We start from the raw sequence: 26,626 nt of genomic DNA on the forward strand, positions 1-26,626 counted from the left end.
GGATTCGAACCGCGACTTCTCGATCGAGCGTCATGCTGCTAACACACTAGGCCACCTCACTCCTGCTAGTGGCGCTGGCAAAACTCAAATAGATTCACTGCTGCAGCGCCATCTACCAAAACTAAACGAAACCAACTGCTGATGTGATTCTAAGAATCTGCTAGAATAACCAAACTATTAAAAATGCACATAAGGTATAGTTAAAATTTCAATTTCGGTGTATTTAAAAATATAAATTAAATAGAAAACTCATTTATGAAAATATAAAAATATTTTGAAACAATTAAAAAAAATTAACCCCAGTTGCATCGATCGGGATTCGAACCGCGGACTTCTCGATCGAGCGTCATGCAGCTAACACACTAGGCCACCCCACTCCTGCTGGTGGCGCTGGCAAAACTCAAATAGATTCACTGTTGCTGCGCCATCTACCAAAACTAAACGAAACTAACAGCTGATGTGATTCAACGAATGTTTTTGTTGTAGCTGCTGCACGTGCGTTTGTTAATTGCCAAATATTTGATTATTTTTTATTAATTTTTGACTGAACGGAATTTAATGAAACTTTCAGCATATGATCTACATATTATATTGAATATTTGAGAAATTTAAAAAAAAGAAAAATCATTCACAATTAGCTATAGTGGCATCTGATTTGAACTTGAATGTTTTTACTCGATAAAAACATAACGGGATGATTTATCTAATTTTAAAAGCAAACTCGACGTCCGCGCTGTATATACGGTCATTTTAAAAAAAAATTCAAGTCTCTAGCTCTTATATCTTCGGAAATCGACGCGTTCAAACATACGGACAGACGGACAGACGGACAGACGGACAGACGGACGGACGGACAGACGGACAGACGGACAGACGGACAGACAGACAGACGGACAGGGCCAAATCGACTCAGCTCGTCGCCCTGATCAAGAATATATATACTTTGTGGGGTCTGCCACGCCTCCTTCTGCCTGTTACATACATTTCAACAAAACCATTATACCCTGATTTCCCATTTTCAATGGGTTCAGGGTATAAAAAAACGCGAGGATCTAAAGGGAGGAGCGGGCAAAACAACACGACAGGCAGCAATAACAAATGTGGCATCAAGATGCAAAAAAAAAAAAGAAGGCATGTAAAAACGAAATACGTTGCAGCAACAATGCAAGTTAAACAAAAGTTTTATATATGCAACTTTCACCGGAAACGGAAACGCATGTTGCGCCATTGCAATGGCGGTTCGGGGCCATTGTATGGCGGCAACAGCAACTGGAAAAAAATAAAACAAAATCCCGAATAAAATCATGAACCGTAAAAAAAAAAAAAGAAAATGAATATCGAGGCTGAGAATACAAATGTTGTATTGTACAGACAAGTGGCCTAAATGCAATTCAATAGCTTAACTTTTGGCCATTGTTATGGGCCGGAGCTGGATGCCCTAGAGGCGTAGCTGGGCGAGCAGGAGCAATAGCAGCTGCAGGAGGAGGAGGGGGAGTAGCAGTAGGTCGACACGAGTGGGGAGTTCAACGACTGGACAAACAATTGCAGCTGAAAAGCATAATTAAAGTGTCAAAGAAAGATGCGCAAGGCAATCGCCGTTAGCCAAAGCCAATTAAACGCACAACAAAGCCAAATAGTTGGGGCAACAAACGAGGCGCGGCGAGGCGTGGCGAGGCGAGGCGTGGCGAGGCCAATCATAAAGTCACTTGCTGCACGGAAATTGCAAGTTGCGGTCGGCAATGGCACGTGGCTAAGCGCTGACGCCCATAAGCATGCTACGTACGGCTCCTGCACAGCTTTCACAGCTCTTGCTCTGCTTCACTCTCACACAAAATTCGCCAAGCCGAACGGAAATTGCAAACTGCGGCTGAGACGCCGCTGGAACTGCAAGCAGCAAACTTTTCTCTTTTATATATATTTACTTCAAAGAAAATTGCGCTATTATAATTATTGAGATATATCAAGAGGGAGTGGGAGTAGAGAACCCTTAAAGCTCTCCATATAGAAGATTCGACTCCTTAAAAGATTCCTTCCATAATATTTGATTAATTCTTAAACTCTGAACCCATTTTCACCACTAGTCCCTCCATTCCACTCTGCACCTCTCCCTTCACCACCTTAATATCCTAACCCCCTCTCAACATCCTTCTCTCTCTTGCCACAATTACTGCCTACTCAAGGTCACCACCCACTCAAGGTCATTGCCCTGTATGTATGTACTTATGTATGTGTGCATAAAAGAAGTGAAGAATGATTCGAATATCAGCTTGGAGGCTTAGGGTATCTCCGAGTCGAGCAGTCTCGTCTAGAGCCTTTCTACTTTTTGTTAATACCTTATAATTATATTATCCATATTATTCTTAATTTTATATATATTATCTAAAAAAAATTTATATAATAGCTATTAAATATTTAAAGCCCTTAGTAGTCAGTAATAAGTATGAGAAATAAACGATCCACACAGAGAAACTCATATAATGTGCACTACGTACCTTCTTTAACTCATTTTTCAAAAATTTATTACACACACATAAATGTCTTTAATCGGATATATATCTGATAGCATTCGGAGACAGCTGGAGACAGTTTAAGCCAGCTCCAATTCAATGAGCTGGGATTCGTGCTGCGGCTTGATCTCAAACTCAAGGTGCTGTGGCTTCTGCTGCTGCTGCTGCTTGATCTCATATTGGACATGTGGTGCCTCCAGTAGATGCGGCTGCTGCTTGATCTCAAAGTTCACATGCTGTGGCCTCTGCTGCTGCTTGATCTCATATTTGACGTGTTCTGCCTCCGGCAGCTCCTGCTGCTTGATCTCAAACTCAACATGTTGAGGCTTGTGCTGCTCCTGTTTGATCTCTACCTCAACCTGCTGCTTCTTGGGCTGCTCGTGTTTGATCTCTACCGCAACATGCTGCTTCTTGGGCTGATCGTGCTTGACTTCCACCTGAATATGTTGAGGCTTGGGCTGATCGTGTTTGATCTCTACCTCAACATGCTGCTTCTTGGGCTGATCGTGCTTGACTTCCACCTGAATATGTTGAGGCTTGGGCTGATCGTGTTTGATCTCTACCTCAACATGCTGCTTCTTGGGCTGATCGTGATTAACTTCCACATCGACATACTGAGGCTTAGGCAGATCTTGCTTCGATTCCACATCGACATACTGAGGCTTAGGCAGATCTTGCTTCAATTCCACATCGATTTGTTGAGTCTTCTCATTCTGGATTTGAGCATCAACATGTTGGTCGACCTTCTTGTTGGAGTTATCAGTTATCTGGGTTGGCCTTTTCTTGGCTGGCGGACCGGCACGTGACAGGGAGAGGGCAACTGTGCTGCCCACCAGGGCAACCAATACAATCAAAACTGCAACTTTCATCTCGACACGAAGGCTGTGAAATGACTATGAGATGACATGTGGCTCACATGCTATTTAAATAGGCCAAAAACGGAGCGCAGGAAATTAGAGTTCAATATTGGCCGTGTTATCAGCGAGTCGGCACGAAACGGCAGACAGCTACGCACCGTGCCAATAACACGGCCAATTACAAGTGATTAGATAAGATAGAGATGAGGAAGAACCGGAGTGATATTGCAAGTAAAAAATTCTAATTAAGCACAGTAGTAAAAAAAAAAAAAAAACTGTCACTCTTCACTATTGACTCTTTACTGATTGCTGCCAAGTTTCAATTTTATGTTAATAAAATGTCATAGATTCGCACCAAGTGATCCTCCCCGCAGCTGGCCAGCTGCAGCTGCTGTTGACCCGGTCGGAACTGCAGCCGCTTGACGGTCAGGTGATGGGCAAGGCTGAGACATAGAGATATTTATTAAAATACTATAAATTTACTGTTATTCAACGCTTGCACTCACTTCTTGTCCAGATCGCAGCGCAGCTGCCATTGGCCCTTGTGCAGTTGATAGATCTTGATGATGCCTCGCTCTGTGCCCAGTGCCAGGACATAAACGCCATCCTGCTGGTCCAGAAAGCTGTGCGCAAAGCTAACAGCTGTGATAGATTCCTGCTTGAGCTCGAGCAAGGCAGCGGCCTGCCAGCCATTCAGCGAGCTAGACTCTGACTCCTGCTCCTTTGTCTTTGTCCAGGCCACGACTTTGCCCTCACGCGAGCTCGTCACAAAATATTTGCCATCGTGCGACCAGTCGCATGACCAAATGATGCGCGTATGCACTCCATTGCTGTTGTCCGTATTGGCCACCGGCGCATAACTGCCGAGGGGCTCGTCGGTCTGCTGTCGCTCGTAGAGGAACCAACGACGATCGCGGGAAACCGAGAGCAAATAACGCCCATCTGGGGAGAAACGCAGTTGGGTGACGGTCAACTGATGACCAGGCAGCTTCTGCAGCTGCTTCCAGTTGGACGTATTCCTGCAAGACAACTCCTTGTTGAGAAAATGCCAAAAGCCAACACCTAAACTCACCAGAGTATAATCTGTGCATGCTCTGCATTGCTGGCCCGGCAGGTGGATGCGAGCAGCTGGCCATCGGCTGTCGCTGCCAGCGCATAGATCTCATAGCCATGTCCGTACAGCTTTTGCAATTCCGGCCACAGGGTGTTCTGCATCAAGGTCTCCTCCTGTGGCGGCGTTTGCAGTGTAATAGGCACAAAGTAGTTCTCCGGATATTCTTCCTTCTTCGTCGTCGTCGTCGCCTCAGCAGCTGTGTCCACTTTATACACTGCCTTGTTGGATAGTCCCAGCGACGGTACCGAAGCGCCTTTTGGCAGAGCTAAGGATGCAGAGCAAAATGAAGATGATTTAGGATATTTCCATGCTGATTGCTGCTAATTAAATATACTTACATTCCAGCAGAGCATCGCCTGCTGCATCATTAACCACTCCGCTGATGTGTCGAAAGTTCTCAATGAAATTCGCTGTCGCCTGGAATGTACGTACTATTTTCTCCTCAGCTCCGCTCGCGAATTTATAGCGTGAGAGCAAAGCCAGCGCTTGCATATCATAGCCATGCACCTGCGGCCGTGCGAGCTCATGCCAGGTAGTTGTTGGCTTATCGGCCTGGACCCAGGGCGCATGCAGGCGAGTCGTCTGATCCGCTGACACAGTCATTAAATAGGTACCCTCGTGCTCCCAGGCCAAGTCACGCACTTGACTATAATGGCCGCCCACAATAACATTCGAGGTCCACATGTGCGACTGCTCCTGACTCTGGTTCCATATGTGAAAGCCGCCCTGGTAGCTGTGCGCCATAATCGAGCGACCGTCATGTGCGAATTTGCCGCCATAGAAGCCCATCGAGTTGCCGCCCACTTCACCGACGCGCACCTGTTCCAGCCAAACGCCCACATCCGTAGGCGCCCAGACTATGACAGTTTTGTCTATGGAGGCGGATAGCAGGCGCAGTTCTGAAAGAGAAGAGGATTTAGTATAAAGTAAAAGAAAAATGTATCATTAGTCAAGCACATACCCTGCTTTTCATTCTTGTGCCAGTGCACGCCATAGACCCAGCCCTCGTGGCCATAGAGCACTGACTCCAGACTAACCGCATACCAAGTCTCTCCGCCGAGTTGCAGTAGCTTCTCCTCGACGCGCAGCTCATCGTTATCATTCAATACATCCAGTATGTTCTTTTGTACAGGTTTATCAGTGCCTCGAGCCGCTATGCGCCAGAGGCGTATGAAATTGTCCTGTGAGCCGCTGGCTAGCAGTAAGTCATCGCCATCGTAAACAAAGTCCAGGCCACGCACCCAATCTTCATGGCCGCTTAGCTTGTGAGCGCTTTTGAACTGGCCGACATTCGCATCGCCACTGCCTGCAGACTGCTCTGCCCATAGGGCAACAGTTTCGTCATCAGTGCTGAAGGCGAGCAACACCTGTTCTGTTTTGGGGAGCAGAGTAAGGCGCAGAGTCAAGCAAAAGCCACCATCCAACTGCACAGTTTGAAAGCAATTGACTTGTTTATCTGCCTGCAGGTGCCACAACTTAAGACTGTTGTCAGCCGCAGCTGTGGCCAGTAGCCAAATGCCGTTAGGACGCAGAACACCATCCACCGCATTCACGCCACTCGTGTGGCCCTTCAGCAATATTTTATCTTTGGCGCTATCCCTATCCAGTTGCCATAAAACTGCGTTGCCATCATCGGCGCCCGACAGCAAATACTGCTCATCCAGCCATCGGAGTATATTCACGCGCTTTGTGTGCTCCACTAAGGTATACAATATCTTAGCTGAATTACCATTGTACTGAAATAAATAGTTTTTTAAAGAATTGTCAACAATTGTTTCTTGTTTAGCTTACGCGCGCATCGAGTAGCGCAACTGCGTTGCAGGCACCGTATGCAATTAAGCCACTGGGTCCCCAATCGGCGCATTCGGTGGTGCGGTTACAGGCCACCGAGGTGTATAAATTCGTCACTTTCATACCACTTAATGCTGCACTACAAACTTCAATTTTAATTGAAATATTTATGCACGTGCATAAAGACGCGCTACGCAGTGGTCATAAAACTGTTGCCGCTTACAGCTGTTGCTTCAACAGCTGTTACGAGAGTGCAAGTGAGACAACTATACTACAATGCAAGCAAATTGTTAGAGAGCTGCCAGACTGTTGATGGCAACTAAAATATTGCAACTGTCTGCAAATAATATTAAATAATGAAATGAAAACCATAACAATATGCAAAAACACTTAGATTCAAATTCATAAAAATTTCATTAATACAGATAGAGTTTAGCTTAGGCAAATTATTTTGCCAAATAAACAAACTTATAACTTCTGCTTGCACTTTGGCAACTCTTCACTGTTTATAAATAAACATTGTTTGTATGTACACTTGTGCTGCATTGGAAAAAATTAGCGCACGATTGTAATAATAAAAAAGAAGTGCAGCTACAACTGGGCGGCCACGTTTAATTAAAAGTAATTTACATAATTGATTCGATTGTGTCCGCGAGCATTAGTTCAACAGCAGCTAGCGCACACAGATTGTGCGACAACTTTTATTTTCATCTGAGTCATTTCAGTTTATCTCAGAATTAATTTGATTTTTATCGCTTGTTTAGGTAGAAAAAAATGCATGAATGTGTTTCGCCAGCAGCATAATCGAAGCGCATAAGAAGTTATTTATAGCGCCCGACGGAGCAAATCATAGAGACTCGGGCACGCCCACCTACGCAAACGTCAGAAAAAAGATGTCGCGCAGCAAATCTCGATTGCAGACCGAAGTCTGTGGAGATTGTGGAGCAACGGGTGAGTCCCATCGGAATAGGCAGCTTCTATACAAGTCATACTGACTCGCTACACTCCATTTAGATCCCTCCTGGGCCTCCATAAATCGTGGCATTCTGCTCTGCGCCGACTGCTGCTCGGTGCATCGCAGCTTAGGTCGTCACATTTCGATTGTAAAGTCGCTGCGCCAGGGCAACTGGGAGCCATCTGTGCTGAATTTCGTCAATTCTTTGAATGCCCATGGCGCGAACAGTGTGTGGGAACATCATTTGCTGGATGGCAGCACGAATTCGTCGGGCGGCAAACACTTGCCACGCTGGCGGAAGCCAACACCCAAGGATCCACTGCATCCGACCAAGTCGGACTTCATCAAGGCCAAGCACGTGAATCTGAACTTTGTGCTGAAGCCCAGTCTGCAGGACGACGATGACTCCAGCAGTGGCGGCAGCAATCTGGAACAGGAACTCAGCCGGCAGCTGCATGCGAGTGTGCGCACCAGCAATCTGGAGACCTCGTTGCGTTTCCTTGTGCAGGGCGCCGATCCCAATTATTATCACGAAGAGAAGTGCTCGACGCCATTGCACATGGCAGCCAAGTTTGGGCAGGCCTCCCAGATCGAAATGTTGCTCATCTATGGCGCCGATGTGAATGCCTTGGATGGCAATGGCATGACGCCCCTGGAACTGGCCAAGGCCAACAATCATAACACCATAGCTGAACGTTTGCTGGACGCCATGTACGATGTGACAGACAGACTCATTATGTTCATGGGCGGCAAGAAACCCGATCATGCTGTAAGTGTCCATGAGATCATAATTTGTTATCTAGCTAATCCTTATCTTCTTCTTCTTCTTCTGATGCTCTAGAGCGGTCGCCACTTGATCATACCGGAGACAAACGGTGCAGAGATAAGCGAACAATTGAAAATAGCACGCGGCAAGCTGCAGCTGGTGCCGAATAAAATGTTCGAGGAGCTTGTCATGGATCTGTACGACGAGGTGGACAGACGCGAATGTGAAGCCAGTAAGTTTAGGTTCGCCTCTATCAATTAGTCACCCCAATCATCTTCTCCTGCTCTCTTCTAGTCTGGTCCACTAGCACGCTCAATGCAGAGCATGCAACGGTGCCATTTTTGCCAGCAAATCCATTTTTGAGCGCCACGCGTAATCAGGTATGATAAAATCTCTGACCCTCGACTCACTAATTATTTTCACCTTCCGAATGGACAGGGTCGCCAGAAGCTCGCACGCTTCAATCGCGCCGAATTCAATGGTCTGCTCACTGATGTGCTCATCGATGCACTGCGTCGCCAGAATATGGCCAACCTGCGTCCGCTGGACGCTCCACTGCCAACGCAGTCGCTGCAATTGCTGCCCTATCACGGCAACAATTCGACCATGTACAGCAGCTCGTTTGAGCAGAGCATTCATGATCCAAATCTATCAGATGACGAGCCCATCTACGATCCGGTGGCCAGCGACGATGACTATGCGCCGGTGCCGCCAATGGCCCAGCAGGTAAACTTAATGCGCCAAAAGATACTCAAGCTGAACAACAGCTTTGGCTAGACTGAACCTAGAGACTAATCATCTAGTCATCCATAGACTATATAATGGAATATATAAACCTCATCTCGTAGCTAGTTGTAAGCTTTTCTAGTCGAATGATCGCTGATCAAATAAAATTAGTTGCTCATGTGTAAACGGTGTAGTTTAACTATATAATCATTGTTTCAAGTTAGTTTCTAGTTTTGTTAGTATTTGTTTTGATTAGTTTTTAGTTTCGTTTTACTTATAATTTCCTTTATTTAATCAAGGCCATTGTGCACACTCCGCCGCGCAATGAAAACTCACAGAACGAAATGGAAACACTGCGCAAGCAGATCAACGAATATAAATCCGAAATCAATCAGCTGAAGAACGTGGTGCAGCAGCTCTCCAGCGAGAATACGCAGCTCAAATGCAAATTCAATAGCGCCTCCAACAACAGCGTCTACGATGAGCCACTGTGAGCAGCTGCTTAAATTAATTGTTTATATTTTGTTTAGTTCATTTTGATTTCATTTATATAATTTCTATTTTATTTTATGTTAGTCGCATTGATCTGAGTCTCAACAGTCCCGACTCGGAGCATGAGCCACTCTCGCTACCCGAGGGCTCCTCGGCTGCTGCTGCTGCTGCTGCAGCAGCTGTGGACAGCAGCTCATCAAACGGTTCGTCGAATCAGTCGACTATCAAACGACCCGCCAGCATGTATGAGCGTCGCTTGGCCAACAACTTGGCCAAGGGCAACAACGAAGTGCGCAACACCACGAGCATGTATCAAATGGCCGGCGATGGCAAACCTTTCGGTGAGGAGGTTAAATTACGTTCCGATCTAGTTACACGCTGTCTCAAGGAACTCATACAAGCCATGCACCCCGCCACGGAGGCGGAGAAGCAATCTATAGCGCCGCATGGCGAACGCATACGCAGCGCCGTCACCGACCTAATAGCGCTCTACGCTAATTTAGTGAGTTGTCTAAATTTCGAAATTCTTTATCAAACTTATCCAATTAATTATTCTCTATGAAGCCACCGAATGCCAGCGAATTGACACGCGAGACTCTCAAGCAGCTGACGCGCAATAATATACTCATCCAGCACGAGTGCGAGAATCTGCAGAAATCGATCGAGGCCGAGGATCAGCAGGGCATACACAAAAACATGCTGGAGGTGCGCGATTGCGCCTTTCACATAGCCAGCGCCATTAAAACGCTCGTGCTGCAGTTCTACTGAATGACGAATGACGAAAACACTTTTCACAATTGACAGTTTCACTAAGCATTTAAGCTATAATAGTATTAATACCAAATTTATTATCACTCACTACTACTCGATACCCCCTCATAATCCCATGGACTAACCAAGTGCTTCCTTAACGAAAAATGAAATTTGTTTGCCAAATGAAGCAAAAATATTTTGTTTTTTTTTTTATTATTATTTGTATTAATAAATGTTTTACATAAAGCGATTTATCATCCAATATGTTTGGCATATTGAAAGGAATAGTTAAATGTTTTAATACCGAAGGTAAATTCTAGTTGAGCTCGTGGGAGAACAGAGTGAAAATCGGGTGTAGAAAAATAGTAAAAAGTCCCTTAAGGTAGAAGGGGGGAAGGAAATTAAAGTGAAAGACTAACTTAAGTAATTGTCTATTTCTGCTGTTAGTAGTCTCCCTATGTTACCCAAATATATATATATATATATATATGCTGATATACATATATAGTATTATATTGTACATTTAGTTAACTTTGTATTTAAAGCATGGACATTTATTAGGCGCTATTTCGGTTGTCCCTTCTATTGTTTAACTTTATGTAATTGAGTTATCGTTTGGTCTGTTATTTGATCTTCTTTCTTTACACATGCACACGCACATACACACACACACAGACAGTACACGTACACGCCCACATACATAGCTAAAATAGTATATATATATTATTTATATTTTTTTTGGCAATTTCATTGCATTTTGTGTTTAAAATATTGCGCCAAATCTCTTTTTTATGTTTTATTTATAGTTGTTTTATGGGGAATGCTACTCTGAAGGAACGATTTAGCTAGCGTCTCTTTTCTGTCGGTTCTACTTTTAAAATCTTGTAGATCGTGCACTAATTTGTTGCCAGAAATTGTGTTCATCTATAGTATATATATATATATATATATATATATATATATATATATATATAAATATATATAGTTGATTGTATTATTTTCAAAACAGTTGCGACACTCCAAAAGTTGTCATAAAAATATAATATATATATATTTATATAATTATGCTCAATCCATACCCTATACACATGCATGGCCCGTTCTCTCTCGCTCTTTCTCTCTAAAATATTGCTTGCTATCCTCACATTTCAATTTGCCTATCCTCACTCACACATACACATACACAACTCTAGCTAAGTTTCTTTTGGGTTAGTTGGAGACACCATTAAAAATTATAATACACCTAAAATATTGCTACAACCTCTGCATTGATCAACTGGCTTGGAGAAGTTTTGTCCTTTTGGAATGTCTTTCAAAATAAATTCCTAAAGTTGTCCTGCGAACAATATATAAATATATGTATATATAAATAATAGGTATATTAAAAACATTCATAGTTGCATCAACTTAATTTATCGGTTTTTGTCTAAACTTATTTAGGTACACAATATTAATATCAATATCAGATTGGTTTTCTTGTTTTTTGTTTTCAGAGTAATCTCGTTTAAACTTAGCAAAAAATTAATTAATTATAATGATAACAACAGCAATAAATAACATATATCGTAACGTCTATATATATGGGTGTATATATATATATCTCTCTAGATGATTTCCATCGATGCATAACTAAGCTTGCTTTACTAACTGTCTTTCACTTCTGCTTAACTCATATCTGTCTTTCCGAATCGGTAATTGCCCTACAACTCGTTTCAAGTTGCCTACATTTGTAACTACTGGAAAAAAAGGAATAAACGAAAGAGAAACAAAGAGTATAGAAATTAAACGTAAATGCACAACAACAGTACAACAAAGAACTTTACTCGTCCTCCGCCTCGGTTATGGTCGAGTTCATAATGTGCGTCTCCTTCTTATATAGCAGCTGACGATGATGCTGAGGGAGGCAAGATAGAGAGTTAATTTATAATATATGGGGAATATATATAGAATATATGAGACTTACCTCCTCGTTTTGTATCATTATAATGCGATGCTCAATCTGTGGCGCCAAATCGCAAGTGGACTGCTCGAGATCATCTAACGAGGCACGACGCAGCATCTACAGAAAGTAAAATAAATCACGATTCTCTCTTATATAGATTAATCACTCCATGGAGTCCATACCTTCTGCGAATTGCCATGCGCCAGATCCATCGACTTATTATGATGACCCACAGAGAGTTTACGTATGGGCGACGGACCATCCAGATCTAAACTGTCCAGACATTGCACCAGACTGTGGCGCCGCGATAGCGTCACTAGCGACTGTCGATGCTTGGTGTTCTGACCACATTTGCGCGAATTGATGGCCTTGAAGTGATTTTGCAACGTTATGCCCAGCTCTGGACAGGCATCGTCATCCATCTATCAAAGAGAAATACTATATACTAACTGTCACAATTTCAGCTTTCAGAATCCTGCACTCACCAACACTTTGGCATCCTTGAACATGGTATAGCCATCGCAGCCCATATATAAGTAGCTCTTGACGCACAGCTTGTAGGTCTGCTCCAGATTCAAATACTCATCGCCCACCTGTATCAACTGTGGATCGATGCGCTTGCCAGGCTCCGCTTGTGGATCGAAGGCGAAACTAATGCCAGCCACCTGTGGGAAACGACCCTCAAGCTTCGGATAGGCCGACACGCCGTTCTCAAGCGCCTGCCACAGCATGTGTCCCTTGACCTCCAGCAAGATCAAAGGATCTCGCATGGGTATGACATTGACCAGGTCACCCATTGTAAACTTGCCCACGGGATGTATGCGATCCGAGCGAAAAGTGCCACCATTCAGTATAACCACATCGGCACCCACAGCTGCCAGCACCACATCGCATACCCAGTTGCCCAGATTCGTTTCCTGAGTGCGCACTTTCGAGAAGCGACCATCGAGCTCCACACTGAATATGCCCATAACATCCGATAGCTTGCTCTCTATGAATTCTGTAGAAGAAGAATAACAAATTTAATTATCAATTCATCATCTATACTCTCTCAACTCTCACTTACTGGCATATTTGGCTAATTCCTGTTTGAGCACCGGATCCTCGGGTATCTTGGACGTCACGTCCATGCACTGCACATCCGTTGTGAACTGTGTGCGATCGTTGGCCTGCCGCTCGATGGTTATGACTGAGAACTGTTGGAAATCTGTGCCAGATTTCACAATCATTTTGCCATTAATTTCGGTCACTTCTCGCACGTGATCGTGGCCACCGAGAATGATGTCAATGCCATTGCATTTCTCGGCCAGATTTATGTCGTTGGGCGTGCGCATGTGTGTGAGGGCAATGATCAGATCGCAGCCCTCGTTGCGCAGCTCGCGGGCCAAACGATTTCCAGCCTCCACATAGTCGATATATGTGACCTCGGTGGGATCGATTGTGGGCAACGTTTCGAGCCATTCCCGTTCGACCAGACCAATGAGTCCAATCGAGATTTGATTGTGTAATATAAAATGAGAGATTTTACCACCGCCCAGCGGGCGACCAGTTTCGTTGTCAACCACATTCGACATGAGCCAAGGGAAATCCGTTTGTTTGATCAGCTTAACCAGCACGTCCAGGCCGTGATCTGAATAAAAGAGCATATATTATAAGCATTTGAAGAATTCTTAACTAATCTAAAATAAAATGATTTCCCATTTTCAATGGGTTCAGGGTATAAAAATTAAATTAACATTTCTTATTTAACTTCTCTAAAACTTTAACATGATCTTAACATTCGCACTGTTAAATACCTCTACAGACTCTCAAAGAAACACTCAAACACATTTCAATGGGTTTCAGAGCAAACTCACCAAAATCATGATTGCCAAAGACAGCACAATGTGTGCCCACCTGATTGAGCACAGGTATCATCTGTTCGCCTTGGGTAAAGGTGCTCACTGTGAGTGGAAGATGAAAGGATTGTAATTCGCTGACATTTGATTATGGATTTTGCCCACTACTTACGCATGCTGGGCGAGAAGGCGTCACCGCTGAACAGTACAAGTGGATTGAGATGTGCAAAGCTCTTGATGGCTGTGGCAAAGCGGGCCGCACCACCCACCGGCTCCGTCTCGGCCATCGATTCGATGTTGTAGACATCGTTATAGTGCAGAATGGTCAGTGGCTTGTCCTCGCCCTCCGTCATTTTGAGCAGCTTTTTGGTCTTCTCCAGCTGTGACGATATCGATGTTGAGCGTCCGGTCAGGCCGTTCGGTGTGCCACGCCCACGATGCCTTGGACTCTGTGGCTGACTAACGGACGCGTATGCCCGTGTTCGTGTCAGCAATTTGGTATCGCAGCTATCCTCTGGGTCTTGCAGAATGCCAGTCAGATTTGTGGAGCCGCTCAGTGAGCCCTCGGCACTCGTTGTAGTCGGCACACTGCCCGGCACACTGGCCGACACGGATACTGTGGGCGTCAGCGATAAGTCGAGTGAGCGAAAATTCGGATTTGTGCTCTGCAGCATGGACAGAGTGCGGGTGCCAGCGTCCCGCACCTCAATGGAAGCCTGCAAGATTATAGGGTATCACATACATGAGCAATGAACATGAATCATAGCAACACCCAAAAGACACATGAACAAGGCGAGCACACAACATCGACGGACAACAACATCAAGGAGGGGGGAGAGACAGAGTGAGATACACAGTGAGTTAAAGAGAGACAGAGAGAGAGAGAGAGAGAGAGAGGGCGAGTGAGTGAGTTCAGATTGGAAATATGAACTGCTGCTGGGGTTATAATTGATACATACATAGGCTTTTATTAGGATTAGGTAGCGCGGCAAGAGGGTTGACATGAAATAAGCTCCAAGATCAAATAGCTCCAAATAATAAAAATTAGTTAGCGCCTATGAAAAACAAATGGGAAATACAATCAGAAATAACTAAGTGAATACAAAATAAATACGTTTTACTTATACTTATACTTATACTAATCTTATATAAGTTGGTATGCGTATAAGTATAAGTAATCTGTTATTAAATATTCATTTAGTTAAAAGATAAGTAGAAGCATTGGTATGACAATTGATATAAAATTTGCGAGGCTGCTAGACATTTATTTGGTAAACATAAAAAAAAAAAAAAAAAAAAAAAAAAAAAAAAAAAAAACTCTGGCCAATTCTGACATAAAAATAACTCTAAAATATAAATAAATGATTTTTTTTAAATCTTTTAAATTTAAATATTTCAATTAAATTTAAATAATAAAGCAATTTTTCTTATATTTCAGATATAATAAGTATTAAAAAAAAAAGAAACAATTAAATACCAAATTTAACTATTTTAAAAATATTAAATAAAATTAATATTATAATTAAATCTAATACACATTAATTTAGATTTTTCTTAAAATTAAAATAAAATAATTCGGACAAAATAATAAATAATAATAAAAATAAAATAATTATATACTAAATTTATTATTATTTTGAAAATAATAAATATGAAATTAAATTAATATTATAATTATATTCAATAAATATTAAACTAAAATATTAAAAAAAAATTAAGTATTTTTAAATAATACTATAATACAATATATAATTATATATAATATAAATTAAATGTATATCATTTAATCCTGGTTGACTAATTGGTGCAAATCTCTATGACATGAACCCATAAAAAGCTCAAATACAAAATTAAAGCGAGCAACGTGTCAGGTGTGTGTCAGGTGTGTCAGTGGGGGAGGCATGTGCGCTTGCATTACGTATAAGCAGGTGCAGGATAACAATAAAACAGGTACAGCATATATTGTGTGTTGTTGTTGTGTGTGTGTGTGTGTCACGAGATGTGAGTAACGTAATTAGAGCTGACTAGCTCCTGGTGCTTGGCTCAAGAACAGAAAACTACTTCGCACGCTGTAGCAGTCGAAGTGCAGCACACACACACAGATAAATACAACTAGATAGATATAGATATGTATATATATATATATATATGTTTATATGTGGGCCAAGTGCGCTGGCAAAAAAGAGAGAACAGAAACCTGCTTTAGCCAGCCAACAACATTGCCCATGGCAGCTCCACGATTGCCGCCCTGCAAATGTACCAAACGACGCGTTGAACTTGAGTTGGCAGTTGCTGTTGCAGTTGCTGTTGCTGTTGCAGTTGCTGTTGTTGTTGCTGTTGCAGTTGCTGTTGCAACAGAGGCAGCAAATGCTGTTGCACCCGCTGCCATTTCAGTATCGCCACCTGCGACGCCACCTCCGCCGTCATTGTTGATGTTTCTGTTGTTGCTCATCCTGCGGCTGCTGCACGAAGAGAAAAGTTTGGTTTTCGATTTGCTTTTTTCTGTTTTCTTCTATTTCTGTTTAGCAACAATAACAACAAGAACTTACAGCGCATTCGCGACACATGTCACACTACGTATACGCATTTTGCAACAAATCATAAGAGCGTAGCAAATAAACAAATTTCAGCTGCGCGCAAAGTGAAAATATAAATAAAATAAAAATAAAAAAAAAACGCGCGCGCTACAAGTATTTCGAGTATAGCAAAACAATTTGTTTAAAATTTATTTCAATTTTGTTTTTCTCTTTATATATGTATATAGTTTATGTTCGTTTCACAACAACTCGACGCCGCGAGAGATGACAGTGGACTGCAAATTGTTGTTTGAATTTGTATGAATGCAAAATGATTTCACTCAAATTCAATGCATTATCAACGAAAATGTAGATAAGAATGAGGAAAACGTAGCGTAGAGAGAGAGCATGAGAGAGGCACTCACGACGCAAACGAAAATGAAAACGAAAACAACTAAGAATATGTCGATCGGCTATTGATGACTGCGTAATGCTCGCTTAGAGAAGAATGAATTAGCATAATTTTATGTTGAGGAGAGCCTTAGCTCTTGAGTAGTTCATATTATTATCTGTTTATTGATAAATATATATAAAAATATATTCTTTTCAAGCTGAAGACTGTGACAATCCATGCTATATCAGTATATAAAAATATGTATATGATAGAGACTACTGGTACTGGTACTACTGCGTTATTAAGCTGAAATTGGAAAAACTGTAGATCATTGATTCATAAGATATTCTAATAGAGTTTAAAATATTAAGATTTTACTATCAGATTATTGATATATTGAAAATGTGAGCACTCAAAAGCTCTATTTGTCTAGCGAATCAAATAAGATGTTCGACTCATTGAAGCTGCACTACAAATTTGTTCAGGTGTTAAGTTTTACATATTCATAATCTCTACATTTCTTTTAGAAACTCACTGCAAGAGAGACAGAGTATAGAACCAATATACTCTGTTTTCACGAAATTGAGCTAGTAATCCACAAACTTGTCACTCCCATGCACACACAACTCACACACACAGGTAACTATAGCAAAATGCATGCCAAAAATTCTCTCTCACGGAAGCTCTCATAAAAGTGCATTACGTTTATTGCTGCCCTTCTTTATATTTGATTTATTAATCGAAGCGTCAAATATATGTATGCACAATATAAGTGAAAACGACAATAATGGAAAGAGTATTGCAAGTGTTAACAAAGAGAAAATGCCCTGTAGAATGACAAGAATTTATTTCTTAATTAATTTAATAATTAGTACTTTACTTACTATTTACTATTATGTTAATAAAAATATATTCTATTAAATTTAATCAAATTATTTAATTAAATTATTTACGAACTAAATAAGTAGAAAGTAATATATAATATAATATTATATTAATATAACTACAACTATTAGAACTATTTAAATATTTAAACTATATTACACTCACTATTATTATTTACTCACTATTAAATAAATTTACTTCCTTTAAAATTAACTATTGCTAATAATATTTATAATAATAAATTATTGTACTTTTTTTTTTTTAATTTAATTTTATTTTTATTTTATTATTATTCTAAATTAAATTTTATTATTAAAATTACTTTTATTATAATCTCATTATTTATTTTAATAAGTTCTCGTATTATTATATGTATTTTCTATTGCATTATTGTAATATGTGTCAAGCTCTATACGCATTACTTTAAACTGCATTTTTATATAAATTGTAAGCCAACTTTTGTAGGTCTTAAACCAGTTTACCGTTAGTTAAGCAAGCTTCAGATTTGTAGGGCTTCACAAGCAGCATAACAGCTTCTTTTCTGTCTAAATCAAATATATACAATATATATTTTACACATAAATTCGAGAGCTTCTCAATTTAAGGAATTCACACTAAGCAGCATTTGAGAGCAAAACAATTTTTTTTTTTTTGTCAATAATAAAATGATTCTGAGCAACAAAAGCGTTTCGATTTTTGTTAGGTCACGGGCCAAGCCTTAGAAACACCCAATTCGCGCAGTCCCAACTATGCTATTCATTTATATAGAACCATTATCATATGCAATCTGCACACACCAAAAAAAAAAAGGCGCCATTTAGCAATTTTCATGGCTGTTCATGCTTAAGCGGCTGCCAAACCTTAAAGTATCTTACAGATACAGCCACAACAATATACACGGATACATAAAAACCATGCGTGCCATTTATATATATATATATATATACATGTGTGTGTGTGTGTGTGTGTATGTAAAGCAATAACGGACAGACGCAGTTCACTCGCATTCAGCATTGGCATTGATAATGAAAGCAAAGTGAAACGCATGAATTTACAAGCGAATATTACGTATACGCAACGCTCGGGCCAGATAGAGAAGGTCGAGAGACTCGAATTGGGATACGGCTGGGGAATTTGCCTTTGACTGTTCAAGAATGCGAGAGACAGACACACACGCAATGCATACCAAATGACAAATATGTGCGCATATGTAACTGCAAATATACACACATATATACATATATACAGATATTTTTATATATGTGTATACTTATATGTGTATGTGTATTTATCAGGCAAAAAAAAAATAATGTGGCTTTCAGGCAGGTCGCCTGGCTGCGTCATGGCAACTGAACCACAAAATAACTGACAGGAAATGAGCTGCACGCTTAAATGCAATCCGTAAGTAAAAAGAAATTTGTTTCAACTGATAAATCTATCTATATACATATATATAGATATATTGGGTTATAGGTTTTAATAGACAACGACCATAATAAATAAATAACAAAATAAACATATAAATCATGTTTAAGTATAGACCAAAGCGTCATAGCAATATGCCTAACTTATTTAAATCTAAAAAAAAAAATAATAATAATTAAATAAGTAAAATTATATATATTTTATTATAAATATAAATAAATTATTATAAATTTATTATATAATATATATTAATATTATTTTTTTTTGTATTTCTTTCTTGCAATTTGAAACATCAATCGATGAAATATCATCATGTTAACTTCTTATTAATGTGAACAAATTTTTTTATATATAAAAAGCCCTGGAAGCAATAAAACTGACCAATTGTAAACAAAAAAAATTTTTTTTAATAAATTTTTAAAAAATTATTTAAATTCAATTCAAAATTGCCGTATACAGAAATCATAATACAAAATTTAATATCACGCTTTTATTGTAAACAATATGTTTACACAAATTTTACACTGTTTATGTAAACTTCAAAGTGCCGTTCGCTCGACTCGTGCATAAATTTGCGCAAGTTCATTATAAAATCAGTGTTTTTTGCGACGATTATAAATATTTAAGTGCAGACTGCAAGTGCCGCATTAATTATTCCAGAATCGTGCGCTGTTGCAAATTGAATTTAATAAATTTTGCAAAAAAGCCAAACAACATGACAAAATTAATAAACGAATCAGACGGCCAGACAGAGCGCAACAACATAATCAATTTGTGGCACGTACTCACACCCGCAGCCAACAGCGTCTGCTGCAAGTGCCACACGTTGCACATTTGACTGTGGCACTGGCAATGGCAGTGACTGTTGCTCTGTGTGGCATTCGCTTCCGCTGGGCCTCGTTTAGTCAAAGGGTAAGTGCCAAGGATAAGCCAGAATATGCAAGGCTAACAAGCTAATGGCTAGCATGCCAAAACGTATGCCTCTGCTTCATCCCGCCCCGCCCCATGCCGCCATCTCAAATAAACACACACAACACAGGTCGAACGGCGATAGCAATAGACCCAAATGAGGGCCTCGTTGCCGGCAGACACCTTTGAAGAAAGTCAAGGGTCAATTGACGAATGCTTCAACATCATTGTGCAAAAAAGAAAAACGAAAAAAAAAAACACAGAAAAACGAGAGGAGAAATGTTAGAGTGGGTGGGTGTATGAGTGTGTCTGTATCTGTGTGAGTGTGTTAGCAAGGCCAGCATGTTAGGGTCCTTTTGTGGCACCCAGCGTTGAGGTCGAGACGCCAAAAGTTGCTTGCAACCAGCCTCGAGGGAAACAAATGAACAAAGGCGCGTGGCGCAAAAATGAAAGGAAAATGTATAAGTGACAAGGCACAGTGGGGCGGAACAGACAATAAAGAAGACAAATAATACATAATTGAAACTATTGGGCACTTAAACTTTTTGTTGGAAAATATAAAAGATTTTTTTTTATTAATTAATTTCAATATACGATATATCATTATAAATAAATATATATATATATATATATATATATATATATATATATATATATATATATATATATATATATATTTTTTTTTTTTTTTTTTTTAATATTCCTAATATTAATATATTTTTTGTTTTCCTTTCTTTAGTTTTTGTAATTAAATCTTATATATTTTTTTTTATTTATATTATAAATTTATGCTGTTTGCTCCACTGTGCGTGAGTAAGAAAACTTTTAAAAGAACATACGAAAAAGTTATAGACATGTAGCACAAGTTAGCTCAAGTTAGGACAAACACACACACATACATTCAACACACGCCCTAAACACACACGTACTGAAAATATTGCTACATAAATTTGATTAGCATATTAAGTATACGCAACGGACAGTGCATTTTTTTCACAGTGTACTTTTCTTCTTTTTTTTTTTTATATTTTTTTAAATATATTTTTGCTACCATATAACGTAGTTGCAAAAGCCAAGCCATACAAATTGTGTAAAAGGCCGAGAAAAAAATAAGAAAAACAAATCAGTGTTGAATTATTTACAAATTTAATTCTAAATATTATGGACCCTTTTCATATTTTCTTTTCTTTCCCTTTCTGTTTTCTTCCGTACGTATGAACTGTGCTCAAGCATTCATAAGTAGCTTACAGTAAATTAGTTGCCATTTGGGACTGACAAGCGTGTGGCGTTCAAGTTACCTTGATCAACTGCTCAAATGTGTCTAAAGTGGCAAAATTTACGCTGAATTTTTAAATAGCATTAAACGTTAAAAGAAGCTAAATGGATTTTCGTATTATAATTTTCTTCGACTTATTGCTCAAATGGGCAAAAAGCCATATTTATATTGCTTTCTGTACTTTACGATATTAAATGTTTATTTTGAATGCGTTTGTATTTTTTATGGTTTAATAATAGAGCTTAAGTTTTATTATAATTTATGCCCTAAAATATATTATATCTATAGGCATAGCAAATTGCATCATAAAATGATCTATATCTCCATAAATTAATCGTTATATGAAGTTGTTGTATGAATGTTGTATTCACATGAAATAAAATACCCTAAAAATAGCTCGAACCTAATCAACAGCATTAGGAGATGCATTCAAGCATGAAATGCCTCAAATTTTCATTCAGCTCGAAGCCTGTGCGATGTCTATTATCAATCATAATAATTCAGCGTTAATAAAATACTCGCACCTCATTTAATGCTAATCAAATTGTATTATTCATGATAATGCTAATCATATTAATATGTTATCATACTCATCATAATATTGATAAGTCTTATAATTAATATTGCCATTAAATTATTTATGTATTTTAATCATTTAATCAAACAGTAGATAATTAAGCTAGTAAAGTAAGTAAGTATAGTCTACTACCAACTGTTATTAGCCAATTCTAAAATGACCTTGAAATCTATTTGAACAGCTGATAAAACTTAAACAGCCGACAAATTAAACATTTTTTATGACTATATTAGTGTAAATTATTCTCTACATATAATATATGGAAGGGGAAATAGCATCTGCGTGTGACATGAACTATCTAAAAGCAAATTCAATTACTTTTACCTCAAATTTATTGCCCACTCTACAATACAAATGCACAAATTCTAATTAATTCAATGGCTGAATTCTAAATGTCAACTTTTAATTAAATACAATCAATACAAGCTTAGCAATTTTGTTATTCAATTTCAGCTACAATTGCGAACTGCATGGTTCATTTATGAATTTTTAAGCAGCGTTGATTGCATAGAAATCAATTGGCAATCAGCAAGGAAAGCCTTAGCTATATACACATACGTGTGTATATATGTAGATATGTAGCTGTGTATATAGATACTCATACATATGTATAAATATAGCCAACTTACGTGCGTGCAACGATTTGTTCTAGGAAATTTCTAATTGTTTGTTTGTTGTTGTTGTTGTTGTTTTTGTTGTTATCCTATGCAGCGACCTTGACGTAAACAAGCTTAAAGTCGAAGCACAGTTATTAGCGCTTCACTCAACTCAACTGGGCTGTAAAGAGTGAAAATAAAAGTAGATGAAATGCATAAATTAAATATAGAAAGCAATTTGTTAAAGGATTTACTCAAGAGAGCCACAAACTTTAATTAACTTTGCTGAAGCAGGCAGCAGAAATACGCCATTTTGCAATTTAGCTAGCCAACAGGAAATGCAAGCAGGGACCAACACCCACACATACATATACGTGCGCACACACAGACACCTGAAGCTTGTCAGGTGGCATAGCCTGACCGAGCTAACGAGCGCGCAATCAAAAGCTCAAGTTAAGAGCTAAAATGTCAATCATCTGCCCAAAGGCATTTCAAATACAATCAATCTTTCCATGGCTTCGCTTTCAAAAGCTAGACAAATAATTTCATTATAAGTATTTAATTACAGCTGTCCAAATTATTTTTAAAAAATTATCATTTTAAAAATAGCACTCGAAAAGAAAAAAAAAATCTGTTTCTATTTTTACAATACCCTAGCCAAAAAAATATGCCAAATCGGGCATAAGATTTGAAGTAAATTCTAGAAAACAAATATTTATATTCAAATTATATATTCCATTCATTAGCTCATTAATCTTTGCCCATATTCAGCACGCCTAACGGCTAATGTTATTTCATTTTACATCTCAAATCAAACTACGTAACGGCAAAAGTCTGTTATTTTTAAGACTTCGATGCAGTTGTAATTGTTTTTCTAACATTGCTGTTAGCTGTTAAGTTTAACATTCCAATTAGCTTGAGCATACGCACTTTCCATTGTCTTTGTTTCCTGCCTTCTCGCTCCTATTATTTGCAGCAGTTTGAAGTGCTGCGCATTAACATAGTCAACCCACGCAAGCTTTTCTGTTTTGTTGTTGCTTATATTGAATTTACAGCAACTGAAAGCGAATTTTTTATTTTTGGCAATTTGACAGCACTCAAAAAAACAGCTAAAATATGTGTGTCAATGTGGCGACGCTATTGGCTGCCTAGACCTTGTGGTCTAGTGAATATTTTTTTCTTTGACCAATGTGGATAAGGCTAAGAGTTTAATTAACCCTCAAAACACGCACAGCAAGCGGCACTTGTTGTCGTACTGCCCCCCATAGACTAAATTAAACTGTTGTTGTTGTTATTTAAGACACTACTGCGTAGACAGCAGGATAACAGCGCCAAAGCAAAACGTACAGGCCAAACCACACAACAACAGCTCTACATACAGGCTCTCAATTTATTATGCTGCTCCATCGTAAACAGCTGTGCGAAAAAAAAAAAACAAAAAAGCTCTCGCAACCACTCAAGCTGTGCTCGCTCTCTAATAATTCTACTACTCTCTCGCTCTCTCACTCATCGCAAGCACGTTGTGTGCTGTTCTCTCTCTCTCTCTCTCTCTGTCTCTGTAGCTGGCTGTTGCTATTGATATTGTTCTAGTTGTTGTTATTGCTGTTGGTCTTTGGCGGTTTTTGTTGTGTATTTTACATTTTTGTTGTCTTTTCTATAAGTTCATTTTTCAGAAAAAACGTGTTGAACGGTAAACCGTTTATGCCATCATTTTGCACACTTTTGCTTTTTCTGTGTGTGCGTGTATGTAGCATGTGGTTGTAATATAATTATATTGAGGTAACAAGTTCTGGAAGTACTGGGCGTAAGCTGAACTTGCAGCTGGGCTCGGCTACACAAAAATAAACTGTTTATGCAGTTAAATATGTGGGTAGACGAAGGTGGGGCGGCTCATTGCTTTCTTTAGCTAACGGCGTGTGCTTTTTCCACTCTTTTTGTTTTACTGTAATATTTGTTTGCCCTTGTGACCTAAAAAAAAAAAAGGATTGGGAGCACGCAAAGCGCTTCGTTCTTTTTGCTTTAACAACATTCATATATTAAAATAAATAAATAAATCAGTGTTAATATTTCTATAAATTGGCAACATCCGCTGTCACTTTTCATTCACAACTAAATTGCAACAAATTCTCGCTCAATTGTTCGTGCCGCAAAAGTTAAATTCACAAATTCAATTAACTTTCACTTGCATGCAGTTTATTTTGTAATATAATTATTGTTCTGCCTAATCAATTAATTAATTGTGCACTGATAACATTTTGTACCTCTCTTGGCCTTAAGCAAACACACACACTCTCAATTATGTACACTCTGACAATAAATTTGCGCGCTTTTGTTTACCGTTGTAATTTAAAAAAAGAATATTGTACAACATTGACATTGCACCTGTTTTTTGTGCAAACATTCAGTTATTTACACACCTTGTGTGCTGCAGCAGTTGGGGGCGAAGAAACAGCCAAGTTAAAATCCTGTTTCGCGCACCACTTTTTCTTGTACACCAAAAAATGCTGCGCTCTGTAATATTCTGCGTCTAAAACGGCTAAAAACACACAAACACACACACGGATACAATCGAATTGGTATGCGCAGAAATTAGTCGCTTTGATTTGCCGATTCCAAACCGTCACTGTGGAAAGCAGAACTCCAACTAAACTCTGACATCTTAAATAAATGCTGCTGTTAATGTTAAAAGTGCTTAAGCAACAAGAGCGAGAGCGAGTACGAGAATGACAACGGCACTACGGAGAGCACAGACACGAATAATCGGCACGACTGGGCAGTCGAACGAACGAATGTGCCCAACAATCTCTCGATTGCGCATCGCTAACAGACATTAAACCACTCAACACTGTAACAGTTGCCAGAGAGAACATGTTAAATGATAGCTTTGTGGAGCACTGTTAAGTGAGTTTCAGAACTCATGAACTGTGTGAATAGTTTGAGAGCGACTGTTAAAGGCTATAATATGTACATACAATGTAAAAAACTGTTGAATTCAAATTTACAGTTTTAAAATCCGTATTATTATTAAATACATCTACTTGGGATTTAAGGTAAAAAACAATTTCAATTTGATTTATATTATTTAATAATTTTTATTTATAGTACCTCACTTTAAAAATTACGTTATACCAATATTACATTAAATGTTTGTTGTTGTTTCAGTTGTTTAAACTGCCTTCCAATTTGCCATATAGTACATACATCGAACTACATGTACTTGCATTGTCTAAGGACATTTGCGTAATTATTCATAATATTTATCATTTATAGAATTATTATTATTATTATTATTTAGGTCTGTATGGTTCCTGTCTGGGCTAACATTTAAGTTTATAATCGATATTTCTTTCCGTATATTGATAATTCGAAATGTGCTATAATATTGTGTGGTTAATGATTAAACTTATAATTTAAATAAGCTTAGACAGTATAATTTTTTAAATGTTTTCTTTCGATTTCATATTCATATCTTTTTTTATTTTATGTACTAAAATTCTTGTTTCTCTTCATTTATTTTACTTTACTTCGTTTTATTTTTTAATTGTTCTCGCGACAATTTTAACAATGTTATTATGATATTTATTTATATATATTATTTAATTGGTATTTATTCTTCTTTCTCTTTTTTTTTATACTCTTATAGACTTTATTTCATATGCTGTTCAGTTGTTAATTATTTTACAATGATATACAGTTTTTTGTCTAACATATATTATTAAATATATGTTATGTATATATATAATTATTTGAAAAATAGCAACTAAAAAATAATAGGAATTAAATTATATTGAGTTAAGGTAAGCATATTGCATTTCAGTTCTACGTTTTTTTTTTTTTTTTTTTTTTTTTTTTTTTTTTTTTTTTTTTTAATTAATATAATAATAAATTAAGAAAAACATTTCAAATTTATATTATTTTCTTCTTTCTTTTCATTTCCTAAAAACTAAAATGTATGTTAATTTATATATGTACAAAGATTTTTTTTTTCAAAAAATAAATTGTTATTTTCCTGTTTTTTCTTGGCTTCGCTTTTTCGCCTTTTTCTGAAACCAAAACTTGAAGTAGCTTCAAAAATATGTATAAGTGTGTGTGTGTGTGGTTTCTCTGTATATATATGTGTGTGTGTATTTGTGATCGGTGTATACAGCACTCGCTGGTTTCTGTTTTTATAAACTAATGGAAGCTATACAAAGTTCTTTATATATTCTTTTTTATATAAATTTTCTTGTCAATTTAAAATTTTGTTTTTTTTTTTACATTATTTTCTTCTTAAATGTTGTAAAATTTAACTTTTTGAATTTCATTTG

The 26,626-nt window shown here is 38.4% G+C and overlaps 4 protein-coding genes across 12 annotated transcripts; 1 reads left to right on the forward strand and 3 right to left on the reverse strand.

Annotated features, from left to right (window-relative positions):
* Positions 1 to 2,493: 2,493 nt before the first annotated feature.
* On the reverse strand, positions 2,494 to 3,423 carry LOC108614874 (uncharacterized). The gene has a single exon (XM_018009095.2). It carries the CDS (start codon positions 3,374 to 3,376, stop codon positions 2,588 to 2,590), a length of 789 nt encoding a protein of 262 aa, XP_017864584.1. The 5' UTR covers positions 3,377 to 3,423; the 3' UTR covers positions 2,494 to 2,587.
* A 219-nt stretch (positions 3,424 to 3,642) lies between these two features.
* On the reverse strand, positions 3,643 to 6,527 carry Elp2 (elongator complex protein 2). The gene is made up of 6 exons (XM_018013290.2): positions 6,270 to 6,527; positions 5,440 to 6,214; positions 4,817 to 5,377; positions 4,437 to 4,743; positions 3,871 to 4,383; positions 3,643 to 3,807 (listed from the first exon to the last, which is right to left on the reverse strand). The coding sequence occupies exons 1-6, from the start codon at positions 6,390 to 6,392 to the stop codon at positions 3,690 to 3,692; spliced, it is 2,397 nt and encodes a 798-aa protein (XP_017868779.1). The 5' UTR covers positions 6,393 to 6,527; the 3' UTR covers positions 3,643 to 3,689.
* A 208-nt stretch (positions 6,528 to 6,735) lies between these two features.
* Git (ARF GTPase-activating protein GIT1) lies at positions 6,736 to 10,211 on the forward strand. Its single transcript, XM_018009661.2, has 9 exons — positions 6,736 to 6,890; positions 7,034 to 7,220; positions 7,284 to 7,993; positions 8,066 to 8,222; positions 8,285 to 8,370; positions 8,429 to 8,716; positions 9,016 to 9,206; positions 9,293 to 9,710; positions 9,773 to 10,211. Exons 2-9 carry the CDS (start codon positions 7,052 to 7,054, stop codon positions 9,974 to 9,976), a joined length of 2,223 nt encoding a protein of 740 aa, XP_017865150.1. The 5' UTR covers positions 6,736 to 6,890; positions 7,034 to 7,051; the 3' UTR covers positions 9,977 to 10,211.
* A 1,110-nt stretch (positions 10,212 to 11,321) lies between these two features.
* Positions 11,322 to 25,064, reverse strand: LOC108615267 (uncharacterized). Of its 9 annotated transcripts, none has more exons than XM_089470162.1 (12): positions 24,737 to 25,064; positions 22,353 to 22,500; positions 15,939 to 16,200; positions 14,701 to 14,796; positions 13,914 to 14,457; positions 13,760 to 13,846; positions 12,970 to 13,533; positions 12,389 to 12,903; positions 12,086 to 12,325; positions 11,925 to 12,020; positions 11,785 to 11,855; positions 11,322 to 11,697 (listed from the first exon to the last, which is right to left on the reverse strand). In XM_089470162.1, the coding sequence occupies exons 3-12, from the start codon at positions 16,191 to 16,193 to the stop codon at positions 11,631 to 11,633; spliced, it is 2,535 nt and encodes an 844-aa protein (XP_089326288.1). In that variant the 5' UTR covers positions 16,194 to 16,200; positions 22,353 to 22,500; positions 24,737 to 25,064; the 3' UTR covers positions 11,322 to 11,630. The 9 variants fall into 9 exon arrangements, with proteins under 9 accessions (XP_089326288.1, XP_089326287.1, XP_089326289.1 ...); XM_089470161.1 differs by having other exon boundaries at positions 15,939 to 16,203; XM_089470163.1 differs by lacking the exon at positions 24,737 to 25,064 and adding an exon at positions 24,581 to 24,720 and having other exon boundaries at positions 15,939 to 16,203.
* Between the last annotated feature and the right edge of the window lie 1,562 nt (positions 25,065 to 26,626).

The sequence above is a fragment of the Drosophila arizonae genome, chromosome 5, assembly GCF_054131065.1.
Source record: "Drosophila arizonae isolate 15081-1271.41 chromosome 5, UAZ_ARI_1.0, whole genome shotgun sequence".
Lineage (NCBI taxonomy): Eukaryota > Metazoa > Arthropoda > Insecta > Diptera > Drosophilidae > Drosophila > Drosophila arizonae.

Excerpts from the sequence above, each read along its gene's own strand:
- LOC108614874 (XM_018009095.2), bottom strand. The coding sequence starts at position 3,376 with ATGAAAGTTGCAGTTTTGATTGTATTGGTTGCCCTGGTGGGCAGCACA.
- Elp2 (XM_018013290.2), bottom strand. The coding sequence starts at position 6,392 with ATGAAAGTGACGAATTTATACACCTCGGTGGCCTGTAACCGCACCACC. Across the intron at positions 6,215-6,269 it reads TTGCGCTACTCGATGCGCGC|TACAATGGTAATTCAGCTAA; the intron begins GTAAGCTAAACA and ends TATTTATTTCAG. Across the intron at positions 4,384-4,436 it reads CATGCACAGATTATACTCTG|GAATACGTCCAACTGGAAGC; the intron begins GTGAGTTTAGGT and ends GTTGTCTTGCAG.
- Git (XM_018009661.2), top strand. The coding sequence starts at position 7,052 with ATGTGTTTCGCCAGCAGCATAATCGAAGCGCATAAGAAGTTATTTATA. Across the intron at positions 7,221-7,283 it reads TGGAGATTGTGGAGCAACGG|ATCCCTCCTGGGCCTCCATA; the intron begins GTGAGTCCCATC and ends CACTCCATTTAG. Across the intron at positions 7,994-8,065 it reads GCAAGAAACCCGATCATGCT|AGCGGTCGCCACTTGATCAT; the intron begins GTAAGTGTCCAT and ends CTGATGCTCTAG.
- LOC108615267 (XM_089470158.1), bottom strand. The coding sequence starts at position 16,343 with ATGATTTGTTGCAAAATGCGTATACGTAGTGTGACATGTGTCGCGAAT. Across the intron at positions 13,847-13,913 it reads CGCCTTCTCGCCCAGCATGC|TGAGCACCTTTACCCAAGGC; the intron begins GTAAGTAGTGGG and ends TTCCACTCACAG. Across the intron at positions 12,021-12,085 it reads CGCATGGCAATTCGCAGAAG|ATGCTGCGTCGTGCCTCGTT; the intron begins GTATGGACTCCA and ends TACTTTCTGTAG.